The 21,509-nt window shown below is 41.9% G+C and overlaps 2 protein-coding genes across 4 annotated transcripts; both read right to left on the minus strand.

Moving 5' to 3' along the window:
- Positions 1-930: 930 nt before the first annotated feature.
- Positions 931-10,259, minus strand: LOC133931165 (synaptonemal complex protein ZEP1-like). Of its 3 annotated transcripts, XR_009911852.1 has the most exons (7): positions 3,755-10,259; positions 3,611-3,660; positions 2,252-2,447; positions 2,048-2,173; positions 1,760-1,837; positions 1,597-1,678; positions 931-1,524 (listed from the first exon to the last, which is right to left on the minus strand). XR_009911852.1 is itself a non-coding variant. In XM_062377979.1 (6 exons), the coding sequence occupies exons 1-6, from the start codon at positions 3,903-3,905 to the stop codon at positions 1,668-1,670; spliced, it is 612 nt and encodes a 203-aa protein (XP_062233963.1). In that variant the 5' UTR covers positions 3,906-10,259; the 3' UTR covers positions 931-1,667. The 3 variants fall into 3 exon arrangements, 2 of the variants coding, with proteins under 2 accessions (XP_062233963.1, XP_062233962.1); XM_062377979.1 differs by having other exon boundaries at positions 931-1,678; XM_062377978.1 differs by having other exon boundaries at positions 933-1,837; positions 3,755-3,942; positions 4,022-10,259.
- A 607-nt stretch (positions 10,260-10,866) lies between these two features.
- On the minus strand, positions 10,867-20,890 carry LOC133931164 (lysine-specific demethylase JMJ17). Its single transcript, XM_062377977.1, is given in 22 exon segments — positions 10,867-10,932; positions 11,028-11,210; positions 11,346-11,675; positions 11,758-11,914; positions 11,995-12,126; positions 12,213-12,271; positions 12,728-12,792; positions 12,882-13,089; positions 13,178-13,294; positions 13,429-13,515; positions 13,666-13,761; positions 13,944-14,009; positions 14,089-14,280; positions 14,368-14,520; positions 14,771-14,941; positions 15,205-15,291; positions 15,389-15,547; positions 16,310-16,446; positions 16,520-16,577; positions 16,855-16,977; positions 17,703-17,760; positions 19,236-20,890. Coding segments are annotated over 22 exon segments (4,266 nt in total). The 5' UTR covers positions 20,798-20,890.
- Between the last annotated feature and the right edge of the window lie 619 nt (positions 20,891-21,509).

Raw genomic sequence — 21,509 nt, forward strand, 5'->3', positions numbered from 1 at the left:
TATAACTCACCGGACTATCCGGTGATGCTATATGAAAAAATACCGGAGCATTTTGCAACTGCTACTTGCAACTGTCAAATCAGCAGACTGAAAAAGTTAACTCACCGGATTATCCGATGTTAACAGAGACGTGTGCACCGGACCATCCGGTGTTCACAGAAAAAATGAGTGGTTGGGCAACGGTTAGATTTGGACCTCTAGCCTATATATACCTCCTCACTTGGTTTCATTCGTCTGCCGTATTTAATCCAAATAGCTGAACCAAAATATATTCGATTGCCGTATTTGGCATATTTTTAAAACCTGCTATAACTGTCAGGCCATTTCCTTAGATATTTAATCCAAATAGCTGAACCAAAATATTTTTTTTCATCGATTGTTTAGAGAAATTGGTGGTACTACGTTTAGAGGTTTAGTAAATTTAGGATCGAGAAGACAAATATGAAAGGCAGATACTAACACCTCTAGAAAATAGCACACAGACATTGTATGACTAAAACATTATCTTCAGATTTTTGCAAGTGGCAAACAGTAAATAATTACAGTTATAATAAAATGGAAATTTAAACATGACAAAGCATCCCATTGTAGAACGAAACGGTTTGAAACCTACATGGTTTTCATAATTCAGTGCATACAAAGGAAAGAAAAGCATATAATGTTTACAAAGAGGACAAAGTGCACATCAAGTTGAGACTGCAGTACTTCCATGGAAGATTTAAATTCGGAAATGAACCTGATAGTTAAAATATATTTAATTTCTGTTACAATTCTTAACTGTAACAGTTATGGATGATTTATACTCCCTCTGGTTTTAATACATGACAAGCTGAGAAAAGCTATCCTAACATCAAGTATTAAAAACCGGTGGGAGTACTTGCTTTTCCTAAAAAACCGAACTAAAAAGCATTAGTTAATTTTTTTTTATAAAATGGATCATGCGATCCAATCAGAGTAAGGTCCAATACATTAGTGTTTAGTGGCATAGTATCATTTAAGTTATTACAACAATTGCTTCTATAAATGGGTGCAAAGGACTATGTGACAATGCGAAACCCAGATAAAATATTTTCTGATTGATGTAGAACCTAGACAAACAAAAAATTGCACAAGTTATTCATTCAATGAGATTATCAGCGATACTACTTAGTGAAAACGTATGCAACTACGTATATTCCTCTTCAAGGCTTAGATTGCATAAATACACTAAAATTTTGAATATATGACACATATGCATTGCTCAGTAATGTACAACAGATCAAACTTAGCAAGGGGACAGAACCTTCTTAGAGTTCACTTCTTGATCAACTTGATTTTCTCTCATTACTTTCCACTGTAACAGTAATAATGCAATTTGCTTCTCCTCCTGTACCAAACAACGTTAAAGAATATTTTAAAGTAACTAGTAACTACCTTTGACTTCTGAAGCTCCAGATCCTCCTGCAGCCTCTGGCATTGTTCTTCATGCTGCATCATTAGTGATTTTATTTGAAATTCATGCTCTTTTCTGAGCAATAACAGCCTCTACATTTTATACAGATTTCATTAGTACGAAAACCTCCATGACCCAAGCATCTAGTGGAATTTGTTACTAACCTCGCTCAATTCATTCTCAGCCTGAGACTGAATGCGCTGCAGTTCTTTTCTAACAACTTGCCCATACCCAGCTACTTAGTTTCTGTATACTCGTGATACAATTTAAGCACACGACCATTACCATTTCCGATTCATCATTTGGTACAGAAAATCTAACTTATACCTTTTTCCTTTATGGTAGTATCATTTGCACATGGCCGTTCCTTGTAACTCCGATCCATTTCTTCTTTCTCCTGCTTCCCTGAATTAATGGGACAAGAGACAGTATTGTCAAATAATTTCATTAGTATTTAGCACATCGTTAATCGTTCCGTCTATTAACATATCATACCAATGCACACAGAAGTATATAACATATGAACAGTAGTGTCGAGTTACTAAGTTGTCAGAGATTCTACAAAGATTTGTAATTAACTTGTACTGGTTGTAAATTGTGAAGAGACTGACCAACCTGAAATGATCATTTGTTCGGCACACTCCAGTTTTGTTGATAAATCATGCAACAGGCAGTTGAATTCATCTAAAGCTGTGGAATTCTTCCCAAGTATCTCCTCAAAAAACTTCTTATCTTCCTCAGCTGCAAGTGTATTGTTTCACCATTTAGATCTGAATAACAGGTGTGCAATGCATGAGTAAATTTCACCATAAATGTTACCTTGTTCTGTCTGACTAGCTAGCTGCTGCAGAGTTTCAGTCAGTTGATCGCACAAGGTCTTTGTTGAGATCTTCGAATCTAAACCCTGCAAGAGCTTTGAATCTTCAGTCTGCTTAAGCTTTGCACTTTCATTCACAGCTTGTTGAAGGCCTTCTAAAAGGTTTATGTGTTCTGTTGCTCTTCTCAGTTTGGTATGCTGAATTTATATAAAGCCATATGTATCAGTAATAAGAAATCCTGACAAAAACCAAAGTAATATGTTGGTGTAGGAAAAAATTATACAAGGTGATAAACACATTTCGTACTTGAGTCAATTTACCCTATGTCCATAACAGCACTGGAACATTAGTAACATGAAAGTAGACTGCAGTAATGATACTACTTTGCGATTCTGAACTTAACAGAACTATCTGTAATGAGGTTTATTGATGTAACAAAGAAGTGACTCCTTAAGGGCAATGTCTCGTGTTTAATTAAGTTCAGGACTAGCCTTCTTGATGAACATACAGAACAAAATCCAGTGACAAAAGGAAGGTGGAATTTCGTCCATGTTTCAGATAAACTACTGGAGGGTGGAGGCATACATCCATGATTTTGCAAGTGAGCAATGTTCAGAGTGCTTTTACACAAAAATACGTATTCAAAAGGGCACATACATCCAAAAAATTATTGAACGTGACTCTGTTGGTACTGACAACGCTTGCTAAACACCATCCAATTCCAGCAGTTCATAGGTAAAACTATTCAACGCTACTACATATATCTAACTTCCGGGGAAATAAACTGGAAAGGGAAACACTGCAAAGATAGTATAATAAATCACGAGATTCAGGCTACCTATAATGTGTGCAGCCTTCGAATGATAAAATTTTATGCTTGTGAGCTGCCAATAGTGATTGAACAATTGTTTTTCTTCCATGTTGGCATGATTACATGGTTAAGTAATGCAAGCCTACCAAGTTAGTTTAACAAGAACTGTACTGCACTACTGTAATTCATCTATTCTACCTGGAACTGAATTCTGTAGCCCACAAAACATGATAGAATACCATAACAAGGCTAAACTAGAAGAGTATCGATGTGTCCTACCACCAGGGATCATACAACTGGCACATCCACATAACATACAGCTTTGCAATTTTGACATTGATCAACCGGTAAAACTTTTTCAGCTAGTAGCACTATCCAAACAGACACCACATCTAAACCATGCAGAAACTAAAATAGTGACGGGACAACTAGGAAAAAATCTCAGGGACAACTTTAATTCATGCAATTCAATGATGCGAACTATATTGGTTGCAGTAAAATTCCCCACAAGGCAAAAAAAAAAAGGCTGCAAAATGTTGAGAAATATACCGCCATTTCTAGATCAGTCTTCACTGAAGCCTGCTCCTTGACCAATTTCTCTGCAACCAAACAAAAATTCCAAGGGAAATCAATGTAGCTCATAAATTAAGGCAGCCTTCTCAAATCAACGAGAGGCGAAAACGAAATCAGAACCTTCTGTGTTCAAAAGATTGGCGAGGCTCCCATACGTAATACCCCCAGCATCCGAGGAGGGCCTGGGGTTCGTGGCCTTTACGGCCGTCGAGGTCGACCCAACGAGAGATCGGAACCCCACGAGGCCCCTAAGCCCCGAGAGCTTCTGCATTTCTACGAAACCCTAGATTTCGCCGAAAGCAGTAGGGCTGTGGCCATAGCCCTAGCTTTAGTGCAACGAACCAACGAAAAATGCGTTGAACAAGCCCTAGAGCATACGCCACTCACCGATTAGAGCGTAGAAGGAAATTTGGTGGTGTCACCTCGCAACCTCCCGACGCTTCGAGAACCTTCGAGGTGAATTGGAGCGGAAATGAAGCCAATTGAGTGAGCGCGATTTGGGGTGCGGGAGCTGTGCTTGAATTGGATCAAGATGTCATAGATTGGGCTACAGGACATGAGATGCAGACCGGGTTGCAACAAGTAAGACTGTTTGTTTCGACTTTGATTCTGACTTTTAGCTTTTACAATCCGAACATACAGTTTTTTGTTATAGTTTTTTTATAATTCGCTTGTTAGATTGTGTGAATCTGAAAAGCTAATTTTTCTCAACTTTTGATAGATTATGAAAGTTTATTTTACTAAATTACCCATTAAAGTTTTTTGAATCTACAATTTAAAAGTTTTTCACAATGCAGCTTTTTACTCCAGTTTTTTATAATCCACAATCTATAAGCTGCTTTTCAAAATTCCCAGCTAAAACAAACAGGTCCTAAGGTGGCTCAGTTAGCTGATGTTAGCAAAAGGGCGCATAAGAGGGAGCTAGAGTCGAACGGAAGCCACTTCTCTTCTCTACTACTTAAAAAAAATATCTAATGAGTCACACATCCACCCTGAATCCCATAAGTCCCGCGCTCACTCTGAATCCCATAAGTCCCGCGCCCACTCTGAATCCCGTGTCTTGCACCATTAGACGGCTCATATATCCCGCTTCAATTTTCTTTTGCTCCCCCTCCACCTCGCGTTCTAGGTTCGCTGCGTTCCGCAATCCATGAATCCATATGGAGGGCCGGCAGGTGGGCCATGATCCTGCAACCAACGAACCACCCGCCCGCATCGCTTGCCCCCGGCTTGCACATCCTCCCCTCCTTCCTTGCTGCTACCGCATACCCTAGCCTCACGTCCACACCTCGAGCATTGTCCGTGTATGGACCCGCAGCAGTGGAATTGGTGGATCAACACTGTCGTTCGACCACTTCGTCGCCAACGCGGAAGAGTGCCACCGTGTTGTGTGTTCCACTCCCTAGGCCACCCTATGCCCTTTGCTATCACGCCACCCTCAGAGTTCTCCGGTGAGACGCCACCTTGCGACAATCTTGTTTTGCCCCTCCCATGGCCCTCTGCTACTCGTCTTACCTTCTTGCCAGAAGTCTCCATGAAGCTCCATCGTTAGATGCAAACACACATCACGCAGAAACCCCTACACCCCCCTCCCCCCTCCTCTGATGGATCGATTCTTGATCTGGGGCAGCTGGGACCGGCGGTGCGGGGACGAGTGCCAAATCTAGGAGCGCGGCGCCTAGATTCGGTAGTGCACCCTCGCCGGTGAACCGTGTCGCAGGATCTCACAAACCGACAATGCGACCTCCGCTGCCTCAAGCATTGCGGCCACCTCAACTTCACGACCCTCAAAAATGTCCTTTTCCTCAGTGCAGGCTCTTGACGACACCTCTTCTATCAGTTTGTTTGTGATTCAATCCGAGTATCTAATTCATGTGTGGTCCGATCCACCAATTCCAGATGGGCTTTTGTGCCGATGCATGTTTGGGGGGTAGGATTTAGGTGTTATTCTTTTGTTGTTTTATATAGCTTATTAGGTTTTCATGCATGCAACACGCAAGGTGCTTGTCGTATTTCCTAGATAAGGCTCTGCAATATTTCCCTGATCAATTGCGTAGACGTATAATTTTTACCAGACTACTTGCATTGCCTCTCATTTTCTAATACAATAATGTTTGCCTTCATCTACCAATCTGATTTAGCGAGGGTTCTTCCTAAGTTAAAACCAAATTGTTTCATAGTGCTCCCATTTTGTACTTGCCGTCATCCATTGCGGCATCGAGGCAGTACAGTGAAGTGAGGTACTAAAATCTTTAATGTGTACATGTTTCGTTTGTAGTTCCCAAGTCATGAATTAGTTGATATTGACTTTACAGATGAATGTTCCTTGTGCATGTTCAATCATGCCTAGATGTCATGTATGATCAAACCTTGCGAACCTATCATGATGCAAATTGTTAACAATGATGCATTTTGGGTTGTCAGATCATGAATTTTGAGCAATTGTTTCTCACACAGTTGTTTCACTCCTTTTGTGCAACAGGATTGAGTTTATTTTGTGAACACACAGGAAAGGTGTCACGTCCCAAAAATGATAAGCCGTAATTAAGCATCGCTTAGTCATTATCGCATGTGTTGTTACGTAATTGTCTGACAAGTATAGTTCGAAGGTGTTTTAAACACCCCTAGAGATGGTTTAGAGCTCCTGAGAAAAGCCCTAAATCCTTTGGAGAAAAAAGGGAAGGGAAAGCGGGAATACTTAAAGATATTCAGCACAAAACCCCTCTTGCGGTCTAATCGGGATCACCCGCGGTCTGACCACCAGATGGCAGCCACGTGGGCTTGCCATGTGTGCTTGCTGCGGTCTGACCGGCGCCCTACGCGGTCCAACCGCCAGCACACAGAGGCTCGACTTAAGGTGGTCGATTGCCTCTCTCACTCTCTCACTCTCTCCACCCAACACTAGAAGAGAGGGATTCCCTTATCATCACGTTCGAGGGCCAGAGATCGGAGGAGAGGACTCTCACGAGCTTCCAAAGGGCTTCCCCAAGCGTCTTCCCCTCTTCTCCCTTGTCGGAGACCTGCCGTTCACCTCAAGCTCCACCACCACTCCGGGAGCTGATCCACAAATAGAATCCTTTCCGAAGCAAACCCATCCACTAGAAAGCTTCAATGCACTATGGTGAGGCATCCCCTACCGTTTTCTTGTTGTTTCCGAGCTCGATTCGACCCCCCGTGTCGTTTAGGCCCAAAACTCAACCTAGGCTAGGTCTAATCCATGGGGTATTTTGAGTTTAGCTCGGTGAAGGTAGTCTAAGTCACTTTAGAAGCAGTCCACTAGTCCTATAGAGCATTTAGGTACCCTCCTTGGTCGAGAGTCTCGCCGGAAACCTCACCGGCGACCCCTCCAAGGTGCTGCCGGCAGGGCCTGGTGATCTGACCGCCATGGGGCCGGTCTGACTGCCAGTTGGGACCAGAAGGTCCGAAGTGAGGGTTCTATACAGGGGTCAGACCGCCGCTAGGGCCGGTATGACCGTTGGTGAGCGGTCTGACCGCCGGATCAACATTGGTTCGACCGCCAACCCCCGAAACACTCTGCTGGCCGCCAGTCTGACCGCCACCCCAGGGTCGGTCTGACCGCTAGCCACTGAAGGCTTGGTGCACTTTAAGTTGGCTTATCCAGAGTTTGAAGCTTCAAAGCCCTAGTCCCTTAGCGGTCTTTTGCGAATGTTTTTGAGTCTTGGCGCTCCACTATTACTTAGCCCTAGTCCCTTAGCCCTAGTCCCTTAACTGTCTGTTGCAACCCTCTCTGGAAAATATGCTCCGATAATAATTTCAATACAATCACCGGACTATCCGGAGAGTTAAACTTCTTCTACCCTCAAAATCTTCTCTGGAAGAAAAGCTCCGGTGTACACACTTATCCATCACCGGACTATACGGTGAGTGAAACTCCTTCAAACCAACCGAAGCAACCCTCTTTGGAAAAATTGCTCCGGTGTTAATTTCTTGCCTTCACCGAACCATCCGGTGAGTGAAGTTTCTCTGCCAAAAGAAATTGTTCTCATCATGAATTGGTCCGGTGTACACACCATGATCACCGAACCATTTGGTGAACTGAGCTTCAGACTTCTTCACTTGAAATCGCCTCTGGAATAATTAGTCCAGTGCAGTCATCATTGCATCACTGGATAATCTGGTGAGTTAAACTTCGTTGATTCCTAGGCAATTCCACCTCTGCTGAATTTCGGCATGATCTCCTCATCAGTCGGAAAGATGCCACCAACTAGAGGACAACGAGGGGATTCGGCGTTCGGATGAACAACCTCGTGCAGATACCTGGAACTTGCCTGAACCCCCAGAGCCTCAAGTAGACTGTTCTTGTATAATCTGAAAGTGTCACCCTGGAATATGAACTGAATAAAGTTCCTCTCTGGTGTAATCCATACCGTGGCATAAAATACTCTGACCCAGTCCTCTACATACTTGTCCACGTCAATGAGCAGAGCTGAAAGTCCAGGGAAGGCGTCAAAGTGCTGCCTCACGTTCACTCCCCCTGCAGCTGACTGCATATAGCGCCAGTTGAGCATCTTGTGCTGGCGCAAACTGACCTTCTTCATGTGATAGGAGTGGAAGCTCTCCTGCAGAACTGTCCAGAACCGAGGATCAACCCCCTCATCTCTGACCTCAGGAAACCACTCATCGACTGGCACAAAACACAGCTTCTTAATCTTCGATGACTTATAAGAAGTCACATCAATAAGCCTGAGCTCTGCCTATGCCTGTGGCTGCTCTGTCTGTTGCTGCTCTGCATGCTCCTCCTCCTCAATTGGCTCTAGCTCAAGCTCCTGATGAGCCCTCTTCCAGCTGCCTGACTGGTCGGATGGCATCGAGCCCAACCACCCGGTAGGACGGGTGCGGGTGGACCGACACGGAGTAGGAGAGTCATCATGGATCATGAAACCTCGCTAAGTGTCTGCTGCCTCAGCTACTGCAATGGCTCTATCCCACTCTTTCTGAACCTTTGACTTCTTCTTTGGCTGCTTAATGGCCTTGCCCTTAACCTTGTCAGTGCACTCATGACCCATCTGACAAATAGATAGATGATAACAGGATGAGCGATCGCGTTGGGTATATGAAAGTTACATGATAATGACCCAAAAATGAATCCTAAGCAAGAATTTTGAAGAAATTTGACGAACATGCTATGGATTCATGTTTGCGATAGGGCAGTGATTAAATTCAAAGAATATGACTTTAATTTGAATGAATTGATCAAAAGATATATGAATTTGGGGCAAATTTGCATGATATAGACCTAAACTCGAAAGAATTGAGCACAATATCCACAAATTAGATCAACATGCCCTAATACATGATCAATGTAAAGGATATGGTTCTAATTGTAGCAACTGATCATGAAATTGCTCGGATTTTGCTTGAATTTGAAAGATATTTGAGTAAAATTGGAATGAATTCATCTCAAATTTGAAAGATTTGAGCAATTAAGCACATATACATATGAACATGCCCTCAAATTGCATGGAATTGAACTGATTGAAGCAAATTTGCATAAAAGATTGATGAGATTTGAGGCAAATTTGCATGAATTTCGAATTTAGAGAGCTAGGGTTTGCACATTTGAAGATTTAGCCGAAGAAGATGCTCACCACGTCGAAATGGAGAGAGAGGAAGGCGGTGAGGGAGAGGGACACGTCAGCCGGTGACCTGAACGGCGAGTAGAGGCGGCGGAGGGTGTAGGGCGGTGGCAGTGAGTGGCTCTGGCGTGGCGCGGCTGCAGCGGCAGCGACAACGGTGGAGTAGGGCCGGCGATGGTGAGCGGTGGAGGAGGTGGGGTGCGTCGGCGCTGGACAGCGGGAGCACGATAGCGACGAGTTGGCGACACGGCGACGGCGACGCTTGACGACCACTACCGAACCTGGTGACCAGGGCGACAAACAACAAAGCAGCTGGAGACCCCAGAACGGGGCAAAGCCCCATCCCATATGCCCACACGATAACAGGGGTACGAGCGGCCAAAAATATGACGATAAGGCCACAAGTCCTCACTCGGGCCGAGCGTTGGTTGCCACCGACTGACTTGTCGAGCTATGGCCGTTCTACTCGCCAAAAACCTCACTAGCGAGCAGGATGCGACAAGCTGAGCCAATTCTTTGCATCGACACCGGGAAAGTTTTCCCCAAAAACTCCAAGTAGTGGTCCAGGCCAATCCATCTGAAAAACCGCGGGACTCCATTTTTATCCTCCGACCATCGGCAAGGGTCAGGGAGGGGGCCGGAATGAAGACGGACACCGTATGACCCTAGCAATTTCCATTCATGAGGAGGATAGGTTACAAGCCGAATAGTTACACCCAATCGGGCTAACTATCCCAATACTTACGTGCCCTATCCTCCCTAACTCTGGTGACTAGCGCGAGGTTAGCATATAAAGCCCGCCAGACCCTCGCCTCTATCTGCCCCTGAACAAGTCAAGGAACCTCTTATACTCCTCCCTGGGACCGAACGGTGACCAGCGTAAGGGCCAGGATGCGCAGCCGACGCAATGGCCCTGTTGTAGCTGTTGACCGGCCCCAGCACACCCCGAAGATCTCCTTTCCGCTTCTCCAACTCTTCCTCTTCATCGATCTCTTTCTCCAGAAGGCCCCAATCGATCTCCTCCTCGTCATAAGAAATATCGATGACATCAGCCGGGGGATCCACCTGGGCAGGAGAGCAGGATGGCTCTGCAGAGGATGGCTTTCTGTAAATGAAAGGATTATCGGGTAAGTATTTTCCAAAGGCCAAAGTTCACTACGAATCTAAATTTTGGCATCAACTAAGCAATAAAATGCAGCTATGCCGCCAAAGAAATTATAAGACTTTATTATGAATGCTACAAAGTTGGCAAAACCACAAAAAAGTAAGAAATTCAGCATCTAGACAATCAAACCAAGAATAACGTACTTTCAGCCTCAGAAGCCCAGCCCAAGACTGGTGATCAGGCAACATGAAGAAGGTGTTACACTGCTCTGTCCATGAACTGAAAGGAGGGAAGATTTATTAAATGATAAAAGTACAGATGACAACACCAAAAGAAATAATATTATGACATTAATCAGGTGCAGTAAAGGATTGCACAGAACAAGGTGTGATAGGCTCGTATAATATGTAATGATTGTGAAGATATTTGGAGTGATGTAATTCAACATAAATACAGAAGCAAGAACTCGAAACTCCATGTCCTCCCAGAATGCTGAGATGTTTAGCATAAGCATTTTTTATAGAGATATCTTACTTATGTTTGTTTACAGCATCCTCAAGCCTGGCAGTCATCACAGGATAAGGAACTTCAATTTCCTGCGGCAGGCAAAAAATAATAATGTAGTTAAAACAAATTACAACAGAACAAGTGCATGGCAAATGGAAAACACAGATCAGTTCGAAACACTTACCTTGAATTCTGCTAAAATATTCTCAACATCTTTCAATTTAGACTTTGCAGATATTTCAGAATCAGGAAGCAAACTAAGTGCTTTTCTTAGCCAAGACAAACCCCTCATTAACAATTTAGCCAAAGAGCAGTCCAACAAAGAGGCAGGAAGGTGGACTGCTTCTTCAATTAATCTATCAACATCCTGAAAGGTCAAATTTAGATGTCGGGATCGGCAAGTACATGTGTACTAACTCAATACTATGGTACTACGGTAAGGATGGAACTATCATCTTGTCTTAGACTCTGACGTACAAAAAGTCTAAATTGAACAAATTACCTCCAACAAGGGAATCATGCAGCACCGAGACAGTGCGTCCAATATCCATCTAAGCATCAACAAAGAATCCTTCAGTTGATGAAGAGCCCTAAACTCAAATCCAAGAGATATTCCACTTTCTATTTCTGCGTTCATTTTATCTTGCAGCTCCTCCAAATCTCGTTGAAGTGGGTCAACTGAAGAGCCAATAACATTCAAATTAAGTAAGGTTCCCAAGTTGCATAATAAACTTAGTGAATTACATTCCCATTCTTTGACATTGTTGAGAACAAAATTAAGTGCTGAAGTGTCAAGGATGACTTTCGAACTTGCAGCCTGATTGATTAAATCCTGTGACAGAATAAAGAACAGAGTTAAATAAGGATGCCCACTACAAACAATTAGTCATATAACTGAGCCGTATTTTGTGAACCTTGAGATCATCAACTTTAAGAAAGCCTCCAAATGCAAGTTTATTGCACCTAGGTCTCAGATAGGTTTGACATTTGTCTATCCACAACTTAGCAATATCAACCTCTGCTTTCATACGCAGTTCAGACGGAAGGATAACTCTTACATTCTCTGAGCACCTGAAATTGGAAGATTCAGTAGGTACCATCCAATTCAAAAACCCTCAGAACATCTCAATTCACATCATCATGACTAGTACCGCATATGGTCTTCATACTCAGAGAGAGAAGCTGATTGCTCAAGAATAAGTCTAGCCTTCTCTTCCCAAGCAGTGGCATCTTTGAGCATCCGGGACAGGTCGACAAACGGTTGCTCCTCTTCAATAGTTAGCCTGCCATAGTAGTAACTTAAGAGTGAGACAGAACTAGATAATCATCCTAAACGATATGCATAGACTGACCAATCAAGCTAACTTACATGGAAGCTTCTTTCAAAACTTCTTCAACCACCTCCATGGACATTACTGTTGCAAGAGCCTATTACATGCATGGATGTTATGATCAATTCATCAGCTGCCTAGGCATAAAAAAAATATGTTCACCCTGAACAATGGTTCTGAAATACCAAACATCGTGTATGGACAAAGAAAAGTAGAAGGCATATTAAATAGACAAACACAACAAAAAAATTTACTAGGTCTTAATGCTGGACACTACAGATGACACTACAAATGTATAATAACATCCTGCTTAAACTGCACTTTTGGCTCATAAGACAACATGACCAGAACTAAAGACGAGAATGAAGAATTGCTGTTGCAAAACTTGGGTGGAAATCCATGACAAAATAATTTACGACATAGAACACAATTAAGCTAAGGTGGCACAATAAACCAGTGATCAAGAATTCATTGTGTGCGCACCAGCAAAATAAATGGTACTAAAATGTTAACAAGCATTTATACTCTCAGTTACAAGGTTTATAAAGCATACCTCAGATGCTTGCTTCCTACATAAGGACCTCTTTAGTTCTTTCTCAACAATCGGCAATTCATCAACTGCATAGAACAGTAACTCTTGTGAAAATGACTGTAATCATAGATTGCAAATACAGCAATATCCATTGAAAAGTATTTACACAGCATGCCTTCTACTCTCAGTGATTCTCCGTCCTTCAGAATGACTATCAACTCCTCAATAACATTGTGATAGTCACTCCTTGCATAAAGTTTTCCGAGTATGTTATTAGCATGATTCACCCAAGAGCAAGCACCTGAGTGACGTTGCTTAAGAAGGTTCAGCTCTGGAATGCTGAACTTGGCACCATTTGCAGCAAGGAGGAAACTCTCCAGCTCCTGGAACATTGACAATAAAGGAATATCACATCTACATTCATTCAAAGAAAATATAATAGAAGAAAGGCAAAAGAGGAGGAATAGCCACCTTTAGACCAGGGGAGTCTTGGAGATATAATTGACAACGCATTCGCCATGATTCGGCATCTTTCCACAGTTCTGAAATAAGATCAATCTCTGGAACTAGAACTCGAAGTTGTACCAACTATAAATGTTTAGAATATTGCCACGGTCACCAGTTCAAAATATCAGTTTATACAGAAACATATGAATGTTGAATGAATCAGAATGAACTTCAAAAGGGAAGTTGACAGCGAAAATTTCCCAAAGGAAACAAACCTCTAATTTCAGTTTATCAAGGACATCTATGTCAACGATGCCCAGTTTATTCTGTTCAAGGCAATCTCTTGCTTTCTTCAACCAAGACTATAGCATAGTACAGAAGATGCAAACATTCCAAAAGTTAAGACACTCACTATTTTCAAAAATGAATGTGGACTAAAATGGAAGAAGATAATCCCAGTAGCATAGAAATATATGTAAGAATATCAGATGATTCACTTTTCCACCACATACCTTTGCAGAAGAGATCTCACAAGACAAGGTTGATGATTTTGTTAGGTTAACTGGGAATTTTGAAACCCTAGAGTACAATGTTTCCAAGTTGTCGACCTAAGATAACATGACAATGAAGCAAAACTGTAAAAAGAATTCCATGAAATAGTTGGTAAGGGAATTTCAGGCTGCAATATAAATGTGTTGTCTACAACAGAGAAGTGTCTGACTTTTAGTATTTTATATAAAAAATATATATATTTGCTTAAGAAACAAACCAACAGCTGGAAAATGCTTACCATCAAGTGTGATGACAATGCAATGTTTATTTCACTAATCAGCATTTTTCCTTTCTCTGCATAGACCTGCAGCAGGGGAAAAATTGAAACAACACAGTAATTTTAAGGCCTAATAAGGACTACAAGAGTACCCAGTGTTACATACCTGAAGTTTTGTAAGATTAGGCTCACAGCAGGGGATACATCTCACAGCAACTAATTCTTCAATCTCCACATAATTTACTTTATCAGAACAATTGCCTTTACAAAGCTGAAAATCCTCAATTTTGGAGAGACATTTTCTAACACCCAAAGCCCAGTTCATAGCTTCTGTTAGTTTTAGTGTTATATTCCGGACCTAGGAAGCACACAGTACTACAGTTAAATCATTTAATACTTGTAGACTTGTAGGCAAGTCACGGCATGCTTGGTAAAAGGAACATACAGAATCCATGGCATGGTCACCCCAAAGAAATTGTTCAGCTTCTTCTAAGGCAGTGGCATATGCACTATCTACGAATGGCATCTGGAGAATATGATCAGATTTCAAGAGCCATTCTTCTGCAAGATCTACATATGATATATAGCGATCTTTGACCTGGAAATGAGCAGATAAAGCACGAGTTAGAGAAAGATAAGAACGAAGCTAGACTGATCCTTAGTGAGGTGTAATTTTGTACTCACTATATCGATGGTCATGCTCTCGTTGCAAAAGGAAACAATGATAATAACAATGTAAAAATGAGCAAATCATTCCACACATACTTTTGTTTAGTGGAGAACTAAATACAAATACTCAAACCAAATAGCATTATGGACAGAGCATTGTATTTTAGTTAATATCGAACCTTTTTAGACGGCACACAAACGTCATTGAGCAATTGCGGGTTCTGCTTAACATTGTCCCCTGGGAGACTAGCCAAAGAGACCTCGCAAACTAAATCACCCAACTCTGCAAGGGTGTGGCGATAATGTAAGCAATGCTTCTCTGGACTGCATTCACAAAGGTGCTTCCAGTGCTGGGAAAGAAACAAATGCAATAATTCTTAATAAACTTGACTTAAATCTAATGAAAAGGACATTCAATGTCACTGCATAAGATGAAATGCCTCGTTGAAAGTTGTTCCAGCAAAAATCAGAAATATTGGGTTCAGTAGTCCAAAAGAGAACTGAAAATTTCACATCTCACACTCCAGTATGTCAATAAAAAATGGATGAACACATAAAGATGGAATTAAGTTAACAACTGAATAAGCAAAACAATGGCATAAGAAAGGCACACCTCAAGGCAAACATAAGAAGACAGCCTACAGTTACAGGAAACAGCTGAAAGATACAGATACTGTCGACAAATAATGCATGTAGGGTCCTGCATGATAAAAGTTTCACATTGATCAGAAGACACCAATGAAGTTACCAAGACATAGGACCAAGATGTACTGTACTACTGAATACTGATAGACTACCTCTTCACTTCCAATAAAGTCCGGGTTACTCCGTGGTGACATTGGACTGGATTTAACAATCCCATTAATCCATAACTCCTCTCGACATCTTCTCTCTTTTATAAAAAGCCTTTCTATTTCTCCCTTTAAGTGGGGAAGCGACTCAGAGTCCACACCATTCTATCCAGCATAAGAAATATGGATTTATGGTTAAGAAGCTAGCATTACGCAGGTTATAGTTACTAGAATAAGATCATTGTGTAGCAAAAAAAAACATATGTAAAACCTGGCCATCACTAAAACTGTTGTTCACTATAAATAACAGTGGAGTCTGTAATCACGCATCCCATTTTTTTCACTACAACACAGGATGAGGAAGTTAGCGTCATGGTGCTAGGGACCAGGACCATAACTAATAAACTAAAAGTTCTTCATTGTTTGACAGGACAAAATGATGGTTTATCCTGACATGGAACAATAAGAAGCGTAACATGGTCACTAAAGATTTCTGTAGCTAGTACTTATCCTGCAACAAGTGAAACATCAAATTTTGTATCCTTGTGTGGTAAAGCTTAAAACAATCACACCATGCAGCCTTTTTGCTTTACATGGCAGCTGCCCTAACGCAGAAATGCCCTAGATGACCACCTTTTCTTTGGACAACACAATCAAGGCGTTAAACATGCTATTCAAAATTCCAAACAAATTGCATGACAAATTGTTAGTGCTTTGTCATTTAAGACAACAATTGAATGCTGAAACTGCCTTCAGCTAACTTCAAAATTTATGGTTGAAATTCTAATACGCAAACCCAAGATGGTAGAAGATACATTTTCAATAAAGGGGGGTCACTGACTAGTGACAAAAGAACATCATACCATGATAAGCACACTAAATTAATACAGAAGACAAGGCAGCAATACTCAATAGGAATTCTCTGACCTTTGCAACCACATATAGGAGTTCTTCATGTGACAAAACAGGCGCTTTACGGTACAAACGATATAATTCAGCCCCAATTCCACCATGAGGCAACCAATCAGCGGGAGCAAAATTTACAGCCTCAGCACAATTTAAACCTGAAATTTGAATGATGCATCTCAAAATTTGTACAGAATCGTAATTGCGGGAAAAACGACTGGCCTGAATTACCTAAATTGAAGCCACCATGGAATGACCTAGGAAAAGTAATGACAAAGTTGCCAGGTTCCTGAAGGAAGCCAACAAAAAAGATCAGGCTGAAAACTCTAGAATCTAGATGTATTTAGATCTAAGAGAATCCAGTGTTACTTAAACTCCATAGATAAATGGAACAAAACCAGTAAAAGGATACTTATGCAATTATGCAACAAGAAGAATTTACAATAGAGAGGCGAAACGAGAATATCCATATCATTGAACAATGCCAACATCATGTCATAAAAGCATCCATGAATACCACGTGTATCAAAATGTTTCAGATGATAGGAAACAATGCTTCCACTAACCTGCATCACACTATAAACAGGAACACCATTTGCTCGTAAAATAGATGGATTCAGCATTGTGACAAGGTGAAAAAGCAGGTCAGGTTGTGCATCAAACAGATCAGGTAAGGCCTGGCGCATAACCTGCAGGAGTATAAAGACTCAGGTTTTATGGAAAAGCTCGATTGTTGCCTAACTCCATATGTTACATTGAAACCAATCGTAATGATCTGCGTGTTTCATCATTCAACCATAAAGATCCAAGCATCACTATATTTTCACTTCATGTGCATCAATTATTAATCATTTAAAAGAATTATTGAGAAGGAAGGGGCATCAAAGAATCATAATACCGAACTAGCAATTCTTGCAGAGAACCATGAGCAGCATTTTTATTTGTTTCTTCAAAATATAATAAAAAATCGCAGGGTAACACTGTGTATACCTTTTCTCTTAACATCAATGTATATACACAAGCTATACATGACCGCATTATTCAATGCACGTCTCCTCATTCGGAAGACCAAAGATACTCCAGAAACAAATAAGCAAAAAAAGAATGTTTTAAACGAATACATAGGTAGACCAAAAGGCATCTATAACTACCATAGTACTATAATCATTGTCGTTTCCATAAGATAAATGTTGTGGATAAATAAATGGAACTCTAGAAGACTAGAACATAACAACTGCTTCCAGTAGTGACAAAAAAAAAATAGCACGATTGACACAAAAGTAAAAAATGAACTCCACTTACCATTTCCTAACACAGAAAAAATGAAAGTTTATGGAGCTGTACAAGAACATAATGTAATGTATTCCAAGTGTGTGATGGTTGATATTTGTACATACATAATATAAAAAATTACCTGCTCAAAAGCATTTGCTTCTGCTCCAGGTACTCCATACCAACATTTTGGCGCACCCCTGAAACATACGAAGAATAATCACATCATAATCCAACATGGACTAACTGTATGCTCAAATTTTGATAACAGAACATTGGCAGAACATAACAAAGTTGCTACAACTTCTTATAAAAGATCAAATACTCCATCCATTCATAAATATGACACTATACACTCTTTTTCCTGTTCAAGAATATATCATGTTCTGTGCTTTCAGAGAATGTTTCGTGGCATTCCCTGATATACCCATAACCATGATAAATACCCTTGCACAGACTTCAACTAGGTCAATGAATCACTCAAACATGCCTCTACATTGTTGATGGGGAGTTGTTCGTTTACAGTGTGCGCATGCAAGCATGTGCTGCTACACAAAAAGCTAAAAAATTAACTGGGAACTGCTTTAAACAATAACTTTTGAATCAGTCTCGATGCTAAATCACTGTAGAGTGTAGAAGAACATTACTATGATATTATTGCATAGATGGATGCAACTGCCATGTGGGCCAAGTAAGTATACAACTCCTGGGGAACAGGAAATGTTCTCATCATTGGCAGAAGTTTAGCTAATCTCAAATGAAACCTGATGCTAACATCATAAAAAGCCATAAAGGCTTACAGTAGATAGACCCGACACGAGTCATCTTTCTCTTTCTGCTGTTTAATTTCCTGCATTCATCTATCCTCGATTTGTAGGGTGGCTAGTTGGCTACTCAAGCTTACTATCACAATTAAATGCAGGTGCCTTAGTCTACATTTCTTAACCCTTCCGCGCTAACAACCTTCACTGTACTTAATCATGGTGGTATCTTTTATTTACAAGGTAAATGTGTCTCAGTGAGGTGGGTTGTGGGGGCACAATCTCCCACTGATGCCTCATAACACATAAATACTCAAAATGGAGACCACGTCAAATTAAAGATTAGCTTTCACATGAACCACTCAATGTCTTGATCAAGCTAAATATTAAACAGAGCATGATCAATCAATGAAATGGGGTTATTTCTTATAACAGGCTCTCTAAATTTGCAATGAACCCAAGAAACTAAACTATTAACCAGAAAAAAAAATCAACTGATGAAAATCGCATATGTAAATGTTAAAATGCAAGGTCTAGAAGGACAGAACACATGAGTGTGCACATGCAGATCTACACAGCTTGAGCACATAATAATGGACTCAAGAGTTCGATAAATGATAGCCGTTACTTTATATGCATACAGGATTCTGCAATCTCTTCCAAGCTCTTTTGAGTTACAAAATGAGAAAGCTGACTTTGGATGATCTTAGTGTTAAACATCTTTACAAGTCTACACCAATATAAAATTCAATCATTGACTCTTGCTAACCCCGTAATGACAGACAAACAAGTTTACATGTTATCCAAAATTAATTTTAAGATAACAGTACTACCAGCAGACATAGATGGGGCAACACTAAATGGTACAGATGCTTACAATTTGCAAGAAGCTAGTTCAGAGGAAATATGCGTACCAATGTAAATAATTTATTGAATAGAAACAATGGTCCTCGACATGCCAACAAAATGATGAAAACAACATCCCTATGTAGAGCCAAGGGACCATTACACCAGCAATTTTATCCCGGACTGTTCTAAGAACTGAGCCTGGCAGATTTGGAAAATTGTTCAGATTCCACGGGCTCGAGCAATACTCCTGCCACACCTCCAGATCTACCGATGATGGGACCGGATCACCAAGACGAGGGAAGCCACTTCCATAAACTGAAGTATCCAAGTCGCTCCCATACATAATCTCTAGTTCCCCTGCCTTCCCCTCCACGATCTCCCAAAACTACTTCTCGACTTGAACACGGCTGGGATTCCTCTGCCCAAACCATCTCTTTCTCACCCTCTCGTCAAATCGCCGGAAAGTCTCAAGCAAGCAAGTCTTCCTCCTATGGATAAATCCGAAACAATCTCTATCGGAGTTCATGCAGTCTGAGCAATACCAGTTCCCAGGAGGCACTCTCTCAAGCGGAGGCGACAAACAATACAAATGCCAGCCTTTATCACAACGATCACATAGGAGCATGACATCCCCATGTAACCCACTATTACACTGCTCACAGACCTGATCCACTGCCTCATTAACCACAGTAGCCGCAGCCTCAGACTTTCTTCTTTTCCTCTTCCGAGCACCAGCAGACACCTCACTGACCACAGCAACCACAGCGTCAGACTTTCTCCTTTTCCGCTTCCTAGCACCAGCAGACGCCACATTATTTCCAGTGATGTCACCACCATTTCCGTGGCGGCCATGAGAAGTTCTTCCACCCGCTTTCCTACGGATGACACTTCTTTTCTGGCTCGTAACACCTGAAACCTCCTCATCCATCGCTCCAGTATCGGAATTGTTCCTCCCTTCATCCTGTGAACCAGAAACTGACGGTTGATCATCAGATTCCAGCTCTGGTTGCTTCCCCTTCTTCCCATCCTGTGACACCGATCTGTTGGTGAACTTCTCGTACTCATACAGATGCTCGTAATAAAGCTGTGCAAGCACATGCTTGGCACACTCCGATACATGCATTGGTGCCTTGTCATCAACTAGGCGGACCACGTCGCCCCACCGCTTCCCCTCACAGGCACCGTCGTACCCACCGAACCTCTTCACGGCATGGAACAGGCGGCAGAGGTCAAGCTGGCGACCATCCGAGAGAGCTGGCGACTTTGGAAGACCCTTCTTGCGGCCTCGCCGATGCCCGGAGGAAGCCCTGAGGAAGCGGCGGTAGTCAAGGAGGAAGGTGTCGGGGTCAGCGGGGGCGGGGCGGGCGATGAGGCGGTGGATGGGCTGCCTCTTGGTGGGGAAAGAGAGCGAGGAGAAGTCGAGGGCGTGTGGCGGCGACCATGACGGCGGCGGGACGATACGGCAGATGCCGAAGGGCTCGGCGAGGGGGCGGATAACGGCGACGTAGGCGAGGGGATCGGCGAACTCCTCCTCCGTGGGGTGGAAAACCGGCGCCTCAGGGACGGAAACGCCGCCGCCGGAGGTGGTGGTGGTGGCGGCAGCGGCAAGGGGGCGGCCCTTGCCCATGGGCGGTTAGGGTTAGGGCACGGTGGGGAATGGCAAGTGAACCTACCTGACGAAGAAGAAGGGGATAGCGTTGGGATCTTTTCTGTTTTTGCTTTTTTTCATTAGGGAGGGTTTTGGTTGTAAAAAGCATGATGTATGCTGCATGTGTGCTTGGATTTTTATTTTGGGAAAACTACAAAGAACTCTAAACTATGATCTAATCTTCAAATTTTATTTTTAATTATTAAATCAGATATGTTCCATTCTAAGCTTTATAATACCACTTAAATCAAATTTTATTTTCAACTATAAAACCAGATATATTTCACACTAAACTTTATAATACCACTTAAATTTTCACTCTAAACTATGAAATCAGATATATTTCACCTCGAACTTTAGAATACCACTCAAATAACAACTTAACCATTTTTGAATGGTGGTTTTGCCTATGCAGCAAGTGTGCATCGGCGGTTAAGCCATGCACATGTCACTTAATCTTATTTTTATTCTTCTTTTTTTCAAACGGTTTTGCCATGTATTGACTCCGTCATATTGCTTCATTATCATTTGACGTCTAGCTGAGTTAACACAGGTTGCCACCAGGGTCTGTGCTGTCACGTCTCCGTGAGGTGGATGATGAACTGGACCAAATTAGCCATGTCAACATACCTTTTGGCAAAAACATTCGTGTGTACCCACCACATAGGCAAAATCACCCTCCAAAAGTGGT

Source organism: Phragmites australis, chromosome 10 (assembly GCF_958298935.1).
Source record: "Phragmites australis chromosome 10, lpPhrAust1.1, whole genome shotgun sequence".
Taxonomy (NCBI): Eukaryota; Viridiplantae; Streptophyta; class Magnoliopsida; order Poales; family Poaceae; genus Phragmites; species Phragmites australis.

What these genes read in the sequence shown, in the direction of transcription:
- LOC133931165 (XM_062377979.1), bottom strand. Translation starts at nt 3,905, where the DNA reads ATGCAGAAGCTCTCGGGGCTTAGGGGCCTCGTGGGGTTCCGATCTCTC. An exon ending in AGACTGATCTAGAAATGGCG is followed by an intron (nt 2,448 to 3,610) that starts GTATATTTCTCA and finishes ATATAAATTCAG; the next exon opens with CATACCAAACTGAGAAGAGC. An exon ending in CGAACAAATGATCATTTCAG is followed by an intron (nt 1,838 to 2,047) that starts GTTGGTCAGTCT and finishes CCATTAATTCAG; the next exon opens with GGAAGCAGGAGAAAGAAGAA.